Below are 13,636 nucleotides of genomic sequence, written 5' to 3' on the forward strand. Positions count from 1 at the left end.
TGGTGTCATTAGGCAAAGGAGTAAGGGGGAATCAAAATTATCTCTACCACTTATGTAAACAACTTTAGGGAAGACCAGAACAAGCCTCCCTGCATTTTCAATCAGGGCACACATTAACCTCCAAGGGATCTAGAACATGTAGCACCAAGGGAGGTCATCCCATGAACATGAACAAGATGGAGGGCCAAATATGGAGTCAATATTGTGAGCACTTGCACAGTGACAAAACCAGACATAAGATCTTTTCCCATTACTTCAGGCTCTCTTTGCTCCAACAATACTAAAGTATTTACCATAAACTAGTATGCTATGACATAATGTCCTCACTTTTTCTCATAGTTAATTTTTCATTGACCTTATTGTTACTGTCTCCGGAAAGCTTTCCTTACCTGGCTAGGGGTAGCCTCTGACTTTCATGCCTAAATCTTTCCTAGCCCTATGGGTAGTGTCTCGTGATATACAGGTAGCACTCACTTTGCATGTCTTCATGGTAACTGTCCTTGCCTATCTCCCTCACCAGATTATAAGCATCTCAAAGAGAATGACTATTTTCAACTGTGATTTCAGGGTCTTACATGTAATATGTACTACTGAATGTGCATAGAATTAATGGGGGAAATCATGTGACAATCAAAAAGTAGGTATAAGCTTTTTGTTCTCTGAAGAAGATTAAAAGAAATGTGTGATATTCCTAATCTTTTGGCTGAAAGGCTCAGTAACTAGATTTAAACTTTGCCTTGTGGTTGTTAGTTGATGCTGTATGATATTTTGAAAAATCCTTTTTCATCAAAATCACTGTATTACAAAAATATCCTTTGGAATCCATAGAATAACTAATAATTTTAGTATTTAGTATTAATTTTAGTGGACCAAGAATTGGTGTTAGTCATAATCTCAAGAACTTGTATTTCATAGGAATAGTACTTGTATTTCATATATACACACACGTGTGTATGTGTGTGTGTATATATATGATGATTTCTCAGTAGAAGTAAGACTGGATTTATAAGTCAGCTATTAGAATGTGTGACTAAGAGCTCACACAATATTGAACTCAAATTCCACTCCTGCCACTTACAAGATATATGAGCTTGGGCAATCTGCTTAATCTTATTTACTATATAAAGGAAGGATAACTGAGTCTTAATCTTTTGAATCCTTTATCTTTTAAAATCCTAGTATTTTAACCTACAAAATAGGAGTAAAATGGCATTTATCATACAGAAGTATCATAACAATTAATATGATAATAAGTATAAAGGATCTGGAACTTAGTAAAGCTATTTAACTTGTTACACAGTGTGATATTTGGACATGTCGGCTTAGCCTCACTATGACAAATGACAGCTCCTACAGCTTTTCTGGAAATTACATCCTTTGAGACTTGAAGGCTTTCCCTAACTCCTGGTTGTTAGTAATGATACAAATGCCCTTGGGGATCTGATAAGCCTTGAGCTTGTATTGTCACACATTCTTATTTCAGGATAGTTCAAGCTCCCTGGTGCACCAGTGTGTGAGAATAGAATACGAGATAACCGAAAAGAATTTTATGTAATAACTGGATTGGATTAGAAATTGTTTTATTGACAGCATATGTATGTGAGGGAAGAAGAACATTTGTAACAACTTGTTGCTAACATTGCAAACACATATATAAATATTTACATATATTTATAATGTACATAATAAATACACACATTTACCAAGGTTCATCAAAGTCAGTTATGTCAATCAAGGTAGCTTATTGGGCTATAGTAATATACTGGAAACATACTACCTCTGAGTGGGGAATATGGGGAAGCCGGAAAGAGAAACAGGAGGAGGAGTCCTAAAGCCTGGAGGCGGCCAGAATTTTTGCCCACGGGTGCCATTGTCACAGGACCACAGCTCCAAGGTTGTGCAACACCTTTAGTAAACACTTCCTGGAAGCAGACTAGAATGAACCCAGGAGTTTCATTCTGTCTCACTTGAGCGGAGGCTGGGAGAGACCGAGCAGTGCTCTCGGAGCGTGAAGGACAGGTGCTGCGCCCCTGAGCTCCCCCAGTATGTGGCTGGGGCTTCTTCTGGCCACCACTTTCCTCCTTTCTCCAGTTCCAGGTAAGTGTCTGATTCCTTTTCAGGTTCTGGTAAATATGTCAGTGAACTGCTTGCTTTTCATCATCTCTCATTAGTTTTATTTATTTATTTTTAAGCCAATTTTACTAACCAGTTGGGCTGGTTTGGATCTGTTGTTTTGGGGGGAGTGTGACTGATATAAACTCTCCACGTAAAGGAGAGGCAAGGAGACGCCTTGAATCGATATGTCTGATCTGAGAATACATAGAAATCAGAGGGGAAACTTCATATAATTTAATTTAAATAGTAAATATGATCTTCGAGTCAAAACGTGAAATTCCTCAAATCCCACCTTATCATTTTTAAAGCAGTAGAGATGCAGTGGATTTGACTAGCTATTGTTGCAGAAGGCTCTCAGAAGTATCTGCTGTTATTATCCAGACCAATTTGGCTGGTCTTATTCCTTCTGGGTGTACATTTTTGTGTTTTGTCCTTCCATAACTGGTGATAATAAATATGTCAGTTAGAAATAAATAATTGACTGATTCGATAATTATAAAGCATTGTGCTATTACTTGGTTAAAACAATTTTGCTGCTAAGCTTAAGCTGATAATTTACTTCCATTTTGAATTTAAGAATTCAAACTAGAGGAATTTTACTTTTCAATAATAAATCAATTCTAGCATATCTCTCCATTTCTGAAAAATCTACCAATTAGATTTTGGTTAGATTAGATTGGGCAACATTTCCTTAGTTTATTTCTATTTCTAGAGCTTAGTTAAGTCACCTCATCAGCTTCAGTGCCTGAGAATAACAAACCTTCTCTTTGGTTTTAGAATGCTTGCTGGGACTTAGTAATGGGAGCAGACTATCAACAAGTACAAGGCTAGGGAGGGAAAGATTCTCCTCACCCTTGCACTCACTCAACACTTTGTGGGTAAAAGTGATTTTCCCCACTCCTGGTTCCTGATCGGTTTTCCAGACTTATGAAATTTTTACTTAATATCAATTAAATATAGAACTGTACTAGGCATTTAAGTTATTGACTCAAAATTTCCGCTTTGTGAGTCAAACTTAATAGAAATCTTCTTTCCTTACATTCTCCAAAAGTGTTATCCCTAAAAATTCTTTGGGATCCTTTACTTAGTTGGAATATAAGAGTTGTTTGGGACCTGCTTTATCCAACAGCATAAAGATCAAGCAGGCTCTATTAACAAAATCACATAGATAACCCTGGAGTCCACCCACGTGACAGCTTTTTTATTAGGCTTTAAGGGGGCACCTGGGTGGCTCAGTCTGTTAAGTGTCTGCCTTTGGCTCAGATCATGATCCCAGCATTCTGCATGGGGCTCCTTGCTTGGTGGGGAGACTATTCCTCCTTTTCCCCCTCCCCTTGCTTGTGCTCTTTTGTGCTCTCTCTCTCTGTCAAATAAATAAATAAAATCTTGGGAAAAAAAGAGTATATGAGCTGATTTTCCCCTCTCTTGCATTCACAACATGGCACCAAGAGGCATCTTCCTTAGAAATCATGCCTCAAGCTGTAGATCTTCAAGGGCTTAGTGGTGGAAACAGAGGTTCTGCAGTGTCTTTTGTGAGAATAGGGGTTCATATAGGCAATTATCCCTTATCTTCCACCTTGAACAGAGAGTCACCCCACTCTCTACCTTCCATCTTGTATTTTCAACTATCTTCTTGGTATTATTCTCGTTGATATTATTACCACATGGATTTATTTCCCAGTCAGAATGTAAAAAAATAAAGGAATTTGCATTTCTCTTCCTTTTTGTTTATCTGCCCCCATCATGCAAAGAAAAAAATATGCAACTCAGATCATGACTTGTGCTCAGTTTCTGTATACATGAAATGAAAGAGTGAAACATAAGTAGGTCAGCTGTTTGTATGTCCTTCACAATTCCCTGAGAGAAATAATTAATAGGATTTCATCATAGGAAAAAAAACCCCAAATAGTTAAAGGGAAGTGACAGTTGTTTAAGGGAGAATATAAGGGAAATGACAAGAGAGAAAGGTCTTCAAGATATTCCAGCAGGATATCTAGGGGCTATAGTACTTTTTGAAATTATTTTGTTTCCAATGAGCCATCCTTTCTTGTCTTTATAAGGTGACTAGATGACCCTTAGAAGTATTTATAATTTAATCTTATTAGCCAAAATGATAGACTTAATCAGGATGTGTTTTCCCTCAATGTTTGCACTCACTTTTACAACACTAAATTTAAAAGTACCAGATAGTTTGAGGGGGCTACAGAGATGCCCAGATCTGAGGTCAATATTGAATAAACTCTGATCCAGGTCTGAATGTCATGTGTTTAGTCTGGAAAGACACTCTCTAAAGAGTTTGGAACAGATTTGAACAAAAATGAAAATGCCAATATTATGCATTATAGCTAAACTTCAAAACTGCCCCAAAGTTATTAAAAAATAAAGTAGAAACCCACACCAGGGCCTGTTGTATTAATCTTGTCAATGCATTTTAACTTTTTAAAAACTAATAAACAGTAAAATAATTATCTAACCCAAGCCAAAATAATAGTTTTATTTTTCTTGATCTAGTTTTTCTTGTCAGAAGTAATCCAACATGTGAGTTCTGTGGGAGAGAGAAAGCAAGTATTAACATGAATTAGTAGAAACATATTGTGTTACATCTCAGATTTGTTTAATCCCTGGATGGCAGTTAGTTGTGTTTATTCCACAGGCTTCAAAATAATTAGCCTGATGTTATTCAGCTGGGAAGAGGCTGTCTCATTTCCATCAACCTTAAGGATGAATGAGCCAAACAATATTTAGGTCTGTCCATTTTTCTAACGGCTGTCTAATTTGTTATAATTCAAGTCTCGTTCTTTCATGGGCTTTCTTGGTTTCATAAAAATCGGAGCTATTAAAAGAAATTCTATCTGTTTCTCTTAGACAATGTACTCTGTTGCAAGAGTTTGAGAAGAGCTGAAAGTCTGTTGGTTTCAACTGAAGAAAAGGAGAGGTTCCCAGAGGCTTTTAAAAGAAATACTCTGGTTCATTTGTTGATTAGTTTTGTTTGTCATTGGGAAGTGCTCAGCATCAAAGAGTTGGGAATAAATTTCTCCACTAATTTACATACTTGGCTCCTTATTTAAATCAATTGGTAATTTCTGATTTCATAAAACATTAAGATTTAGATACTAACTAGAATCATGGAGATGAGTGTGTATATATATAATTATTATTATGTTATGTTATGTTAGTCAATACAGTACCTCATTAGATGAGTTGCATATTAAGAAAACCTGCAGTGGGGAGATTCAAATTAAAACCACATTGAGATATCACCTTACACCAGTTAGAATGGCCAAAATTAACAAAACAGGCATTGGAGAACAGTGTGGAGATTCCTCAAGAAATTAAAAATAGAACTTCCCTATGACCCTGCCATTGCACTCCTGGGTATTTACCCCAAAGATACAGATGTCGTGAAAAGAAGGGCCATCTGTACCCCAATGTTTATAGCAGCAATGGCCATGGTCGCCAAACTGTGGGAAGAACCAAGATGCCCTTCAACGGATGAATGGATAAGGAAGATGTGGTCCATATACATTATGGAGTATTATGCCTCCATCAGAAAGGATGAATACCCAACTTTTATAGCAACATGGACGGGACTGGAAGAGATTATGCTGAGGAAATAAGTCAAGCAGAGAGAGTCAATTATCATACGGTTTCACTTATCTGTGGAGCGTAACAAATATCATGGAGGACAAGGGGGGTTAGAGAGGAGAAGGGAGTTGGGGTAAATTGGAAGGGGAGGTGAATCATGAGAGACTATGGACTCTGAAAAACAATCTGAGAGGTTTGAAGTGGCGGGGGGGTGGGAGGTTGGGGTACCAGATGGTGGGTATTCTAGAGGGCACGGATTGCGTGGAGCACTGGGTGTGGTGAAAAAATAATGAATACTGTTTTTCTGAAAATAAATAAATAAATTTAATAAAAAAAAAGAAAACCTGCAGTGGTTGGATTGGCCTCTTTCCCTCACCACTTCTGAATGGGAAAATTGTGTGGGCTATCATTTTTTGCTTTTATAAAAGAATCAATTATGATTAGCTATTATTTTATGACCTCAGGGTAACTTGGACTAATATTTACTCTCAGAATAGTGTGTGTATTGGATGAAACCACTTTTTATACAGGACTTTTAGAAGAGTTACTCTCGTCGCAACATTGGTGAATATATGGCTTTATGAACTCTATATTAATGGGACTAATTGCATTGATTGGACACAATACACTAGACAGCATGTGGTTGCCTTATGGTATGCTTGTTTGGTACTATGGGTTTACAAGAAGCTCCAGGGAATTGTGTCAACACCATCAGTTCATTTCTGGCAAGAGTAATTTTCTTACCTTGTGAAATCTTATTATTTTGAAATAAGTATAATAATTATAAACATTTCAACTCGTTGTTAATAAAATGATTGATAATCTCCCTCTAGATTTTTGAATTTGTTATAATTTTTTATAAAACAATGTTATTATTTTCCTTTACCAAAAACTAATTAAATAGAAAGAAAAATGCCCAGTGATTATCTCTGTAACAACAAGAAGTCATTGAGGTAACTTATGTACTTTTTGAAGTCTTGACTATGTAATAAGACTTATTTTATCACACCCACTTAAAAATTTATCCAAATGATCATCACTTCCTCAAAAAGATTATGAGGAATTCTGTATTTATTTGCATAAAATCATAGACTGCTTGAACTATCCTTAAAGATCATTTAATCTGCTGTGTCTGTTCAAACAGTTAATAAATTAGAACCAAAGCCAAGTTTTAAGTATTCTAGGGTTGAATCCATGGTTTTAAGGTGTTTTGAAATGTTTTTAAGAGTAAATCTTGAGACACATGCATACACACACACACAAACACACACACACACACACACAAGAATATTACTCAGTCATCAAAAAGAATGAAATCTTGCCCTTTGCAACCATATAGATGGAACTAGAGGGCATTATGCTAAGTGAAATAAGTCAATCAGAGAAAGAAAAATATATGATTGCACTCATATGTGAAATTTAAGAAACAAAACATGAACATAGGGGAAGGAAAGGAAAAATAAGATGAAAACAGAGAGGGAGACAAACGATAAAAAACTTATTTATTTGAGAGAGAGAGCACAAGCGAGGGGAATGGCAGATAGAGAAGAAGCAGGTGCCCACCAAGCAGGGATCCTGATGTGGGGCTCAATCCCAGGACCCTGAGATCATGACGTGAGTCAGAAGTCAGATGCCTAACCGGCTGTGCCAACCAGGCATCATTACCACAGAAAATTCTTATTATAGGAAACAAACTGAGGGTTGCAGAAGGGCAGGTGGGTGGTGGGATGGGGTAGAGGGTGATGGCCATTAAGGAGGATACTTGATGGAATGAGCACTGGGTATTGTATGCAACAGATGAATCACTAAATTCTATCTCTGAAACTAATAATACATTGTATGTTAATTAAATTGAATTTAAATGTTAAAAAAGTAGATCTTGAGCCAGTGAAAGAGAAATTATTCCATCCCTTTAATTGTTCATTTTTGACCCAATGAGTTTTTAGTTCATTACTTTTCCTGTTCTTCGAAGTTAGAAGTAAATAGCTCTTGAGAGGTCAAGTGCATTTAGCCATCCTAAAATGATAAGAAAAAAATTGACATAACTACATTTTTTTTTAAAAGATTCTGCTTTAGTTTTTAAAATAAATAGTCTCTGGAGCATCATTGGGATAAATGTACAAGTCATCCAAGATGACTAACAAAAGAAATACTCACTTGTATTTGTGAAAAGATCAACAATAATAGAAAATTTATATTACTATAGAATTTAGGGTTGAGTAATTTAATGAGCTGGGATTATCTTTAGAGAGCACGCTAGTCAAAAGACTGAGAACTAAAGCCTTTCCAGTCCATAGTGTTAGTCAATTGCGAGACTGGGGCCACAGTTTAGTTCCTACTGCATCTATATTCTGGGTAGACGAGTAGCCCCTTGAAAAACCAAAGAACTGGTTTATTGACATTTCCTTATCCATTACTCTACCCAGAGCAAGGACTGATCAAGTGAACAAATAAAAGAGAAAAGAGAAAATTAAGTGTTAGCATTGGGAAAACTCTGAATTCCTCTGAAAAATAGCTTGTGGAGGGGCGCCTATGTGGCTCAGTTGGTTAAGCATCTGATTTTTTATTTTGGCTCAGAACATGATCTCAGGGTCTTGAGATGGAGCCCCGAGTTGGGCTTGTGCTGAGCATTGAATCTGCTTGGGATTCTCTCTCCTCCTCTTCCTCTGCCCCTCCTTGCTTGCTCATGTGTGCCTGCATGCTCTCTCTCTCTCTCTCTCTCAAAAAATAAAATTAAAAAAAATAACTTGTAACAACAATTCAAAATATAGATAGAAGGTTGGATGAGATATCTATTCAGTTCTCTTTCAATATGACTGCAGGCTCAAAAATTTTCCTTCCAGACCAGTAAAAGTGTTTTAAATTTTACTTATTTAATTTTCATTTTTTCATGCTTTGTATGCAAAAATGAAAGTTTATCTGTATTACAAAAGCCAAGCCTTCTATGGAGCTTATATTGTAGCTTTTCTTACTGTCTTAGTTTCATTCATTACAATTGGAAAATATAAGAAAAGTATGAGAGTCAGAAATGGCATGCATTAGTTATTTCATTTTTGTAACAATGTAGTTTTCAGAGTACTTCTACACAATTATGCCAACATTGATTAGTATCTTAGAAGATTAGTTTGGTTTTTGCCTTGCTGTACTAGCTTTTTGCCTGTACTCTTTGCTATATTCCTGTATAGAGGATTCAAGGTAGCAAAGAGAGATGAAAAAAATCCCAAAGAAATATTTTTACGAAATAGAGAAACACTTTTAGCTGGGAAATAGGTTCAAGATTTGAAAGGTAGTGTGGACTTCTGATTTTGTCGATCTCTAAACTTAAATAATTCTCTGACGTAACTCAGTTAAACCTCTGTATATAACATTATTCATCAGAAATGCAATAAGGCTGATTATTTCCAACCATCTTGTTTATTTGTTCTGCTCTGCTAAATCTTCTCTTACTTTTTTCCCCCCTCAGTAAATGCTATCAAAGAACTCCCTGGAGTAAAGAACTATGAAGTAGTTTATCCCAGAAGACTCCATCCAGTACAAAAAAGAGAAGTCAAGGAGGCAGAGCAACAGGTACAGCTTTTGACTTAATGAAGAATCTTGAAAAAACATACATACATATTTTACATATGCTATACACATAGATATATAACTATAACATATATATATATTTAATTATATACATTTATTTGCATTTGTTGTTTGACCTTATTTTTATTAATCTTCACAATAACACAGTATTCTATTATCAGTCTCATTTTGAAGATTAGGATTCTGACAATTGAAATAAACTGCCCATGGTCACACAAAAAGTAAACTTTAATACTTTTATGGTAATTTGTGATTCTTCCAAAGAGATTAGATACAACTTATTTTATCTATTAGTGATTGATCATCTATGTGTCTATGTACACACATACAAACAAAACCATAAATATTAAAGTAGAAAACAAAATATTGTAGATGAAAATTAAGCTAGAATGAATTACTATGGTTAAACATAAAATTTACCTTTGTCTTTTCTAAAGAGAAATTTATTAAAATTTGTATGGTTCTTATTACCTAATGAAAAAACACATTCTTAGTCAAATGATAAAAGCTAAAACACAGTGATTCATTCAGCAATTTTCTAAATACCTGCACCCAGAAGTTTTCTGCTGAGAGCCAGGAAAAATATAGATAAATGAGACATAGATAATAACTTGCAGAAATATTTTGAGATGCCACCCCCTGGGAGTACATACCCCCCACCACTGAGTAAGGTTCCTAAAAGATGATTTCTTCTAAAGCAAACATTTATAATAGCAGAACCCATAGTAGACCCTATTTATCAAAACATTTCTTCCAACAAAATGTTTCTGTTAAATTTGAATGGGATCTTTATGCATTGGATTCCTTATCAGTATGGTCCCTTTAAATGTTTTCCAGCATTCTCTTAAAAATATCAATATCAGAACTCCTAGGTGGCTCAGTTGGTTAACCGTCCATCTTTGGCTTAGGTCCCAGGACCTGGGATCAAGCCCGGTGTTGGGCTCTCTGCTCAGTGGGGAGCCTGCTTCTTTCTCCCTCTTCCTCTGCCTGCCATTCCCTCTGCTTGTACGCGCTCTCTCTCTAACAAATAAGTAAATAAAAAAAATTTTTAAATGCCAGATACATTTTGTCACTGAATATTTTGAGGAAAATTTGAATACACATGTAGTGTTTTTATCATAGGTATAAAGAGATTTCCTTCTAAAACAAATTTAAGCTTTTGAACAACTTAATTTGATGAAAAACTAGAGTAGTTTTTCATCCCCCTTTAGTACTGGTAGTTACTATTCTATATAGTAGAATAGTTACTCTACTTTACTCTACTATTCTACATAGTAGTACTGGTATCTCATAGATGTAGTTGATGCATTGTGCTTGATATTTATCCCAAACACATTATTTGTCTAGTGCACAACTCGATTAACTGGTTGTATGAGCTTTAGGTTTTCCCAATCCATAGTGGAAGGGTAAAGGACCTGACTTGAAAAGCCTTGTTTATGCTCAACATCTTAACATTGTTAATTTTCTCTGTATAAATTTAGATGTAAGTGAACTTCAAATTCTGTGTCTTTAAACTGAGATAATAATAGCCATGCTTATCTTATATGGCTATTCTGAGAAAACTTACTGAAAATCAAAGCAGAATACAATTATTAAGTCCCTGCTCAAAATTATATTATGGCACTACCTACGTAACTCACCAAACTTCACTTCTTAGGACTCACAATCTTGGCTCTTTTGCTTGATGCTATGGTTTACTTAACCATTTTGTCTTCTTTCTGCTTCTTGATACAACCTCCTTTTTAGTCAGCTTTGGTATTCTCAAGACCTTTCTTAAGAATATACTTATTGCTACCTATCTGCCCTTTAAGATTTTTTCCCCTACATGACTTGTTCTCCGTTTATGTAATGCCCAGTCCATCTTACATTCTTTGTGAAGTCAACACAGAATAGTCCATGCTTCAGGAAAGGTCAGTGTTACACCATTTGGCTCTTGATTTTCTTTTAATATTGATTTTATTATAGTGTGTGTGTATGTGTGTGTGTGTGTGTGTGTGTGTGTGTGTGAGTGTGTGTGTGTGTGTGCATGTTCTGCATGTCTGTGAGTGTAAGTTTAATCTTCTCTTCTGATTTAAAATGGCCAAGCGCAATTTAAAAAAAAGAAAAAGAAAAAAGTATTTTCTGCGTCTTTAACATGCCTCTTCCCCCCCTTCACCCTCATCTTTCACCCCTGTCCTATGAAAAGTCTTCCACAAATGCCTTTTGGTTCAAAAAAATCCTACAGAACGTGTCAATTTTATCTTTTGAAAGAAATAAAACCATTACACCAAATTCCATAGAGATTGGTAGGAAAATATGCCTAAATGACTTGCATGCTTTAATTCCATTTTTATTTTTAGAGTTTTGTGTAATATATTTGCAAACTTCTCCTTGCTGCCTTCAGTTGTAGACAGTAGAAGGTAACATATTAGCCATGAAGAATGGAGAGGGGGAAGCACTGAGTGATTTCAGCCATCTCACAAATATGTGTAACTCAGACGTGTTTGCCTTTTAGCATTCAAACGGCATTGATGTTCTCAGGGGCTACTTGATGCCTTTGAAGTACCCCACAGCAAGAATGTGATCAAACCATTAAAAGTAATTCCTGACTAAAGAAACATTCCAAAAGCATCGATCTGCTTTTCCCAGGCAGTGGTTTCCATGTTCTGGTATTTCAGAATTTCACCTCCTTACCCTGGTCACAGATGTTTAGTTTCCATTCTTATAGCTCCTGCTATAGATTCTACTGTGTGTAGAACAACCAGATTTAGCAAGTAAAAATACAGGATATTCAGTTAAATTTGAATGTCAGATAAACAATGAATGCTTTTTTTTTTTTTTTTTTAGTGTAAGTAATCTCAAATATTGTATGGGACATGCTTATATTTAGAAAATTATTCACTTTGTGTGGAACTCAGATTTAACTGATGTCCTGTATTTTATGCGACAGTCACACCATGTGTCTTTTGTCACTTCCCTCTGATCATCTAGGGCTAAGCCTTTGTAGTCTCTGATTCCAGCCACCATTTTGGTTATGCATGTAAAGTCCCATGTTGCTTCATGTCTGATATTTCAGTTCTGCTCTGTCAGGGTGACTGAATTGTATCACATCACACTTGTCTCATAAACATAGGTTAGAGAAGCCAGGTAATCCTTATCTGCCACACAGAAGGCACATTCTTTTGACATAGAATCTTCTCTTTTTTTCAGGTACAGCTTATAACCAATAAGAACACTGTCCTATTAGATAGAAGCCAAGTTCTTAGAAGTTATCCTCGAGGCTTTTCAGTTGAGACTATTGGTCTTCCTTGTGCAAGGAATTGATTAGCAATTTCTTGAAACATCTAGACTTTGGATTGCATGTGACTGAAGGGATCTCTGCATCCCATAGATGTAACATAGATCTAGTTAGTCTAGATTATTCACTCTTCAAGGCAGTGGAGATGTGGAGGACATGTGTACTTATTATTAAGCAACTGTGCCCTCTACTGGTCCAGAGAACAGAAGCACTGGCTTTACTTGTCTGCTATTCCAAGAGCCTGGCCTCATCCTTCTGACTTCATCGCACCTGGCCCGATTACTTAAGATTTGAGCTAGGATGAAATGATCCTTTGAAACATTTTCTGGAGTGGACATTCAAGGCCAGAGTAGAAACGTGAATGCCATATTCATTATCGTATTTTTAATTATATTTTATATGCATGGCACAAGGAAAACTAAGTATTTGTTGCATAAATAAGTAAATGGACAAATGGTTAAATGAATGAATTAGTACATTGTCCATAACTGCATAGATAATACTGGACTACGTGGTCCATATATTTGCCAAGTACTTAATCAAGGTCCCTGATGTTGGGAACTTAACTTCAGAGGTAATCCCTATTTTCCCAGGATTCTGCCTCCAGAGCACACACACCTCCTTAGAGGCCAAAACTGCCATGCTGTTGGCCAGTGCCCCAAATAGAGTATCTGGCAACACAATGCCTCCCTTACACTGGGAACAATTTCAGGCCTAAGCTAGGTCTGCCAGGGTTCCTGGAGGCCTCAGCTTACTATATGTTATGACAACAGTTGTACTATTGGCATTAAGCCTTCCTGGGACTTCTAGGGTGTGATTTACTATTTGTTGTGTGCCTATGGGCATCATCTTGACTTTACACTCTCTCTTCCATCCTGGGAACATCCCAGATAGTGGCCTTCCCTGTCCACCCATTCAACCTTATCCATGGCATTTTTCCTGGAGGACGTTTATTTTTATGTCCCTGTGACCAGCTACCCTTACTCTTTGGGCTCCAAATCATTGCCTTCTAGTGGGTACTCTCCAAATCAAAGTGCATCTTTCCTCTCCTCATTCATAGTTCAGGACTCAGGT

The 13,636-nt window shown here is 36.3% G+C and overlaps 1 protein-coding gene across 3 annotated transcripts in view; it reads left to right on the forward strand.

The window, feature by feature from the left end:
* Positions 1 to 1,890: 1,890 nt before the first annotated feature.
* ADAM28 (ADAM metallopeptidase domain 28) overlaps positions 1,891 to 13,636 on the forward strand; it is a 76,933-nt gene continuing 65,187 nt past the window's right edge. For all 3 annotated transcript variants that reach the window (XM_032332187.1, XM_032332186.1, XM_032332188.1), the window contains exons 1-2: positions 1,891 to 2,097; positions 9,164 to 9,267. In XM_032332187.1, coding sequence (XP_032188078.1) covers positions 2,046 to 2,097; positions 9,164 to 9,267 — 156 coding nt within the window. In that variant the 5' untranslated portion in view covers positions 1,891 to 2,045. The remainder of the gene's footprint in view (positions 2,098 to 9,163; positions 9,268 to 13,636) is intronic.

Source organism: Mustela erminea, chromosome 2 (assembly GCF_009829155.1).
Source record: "Mustela erminea isolate mMusErm1 chromosome 2, mMusErm1.Pri, whole genome shotgun sequence".
Lineage (NCBI taxonomy): Eukaryota > Metazoa > Chordata > Mammalia > Carnivora > Mustelidae > Mustela > Mustela erminea.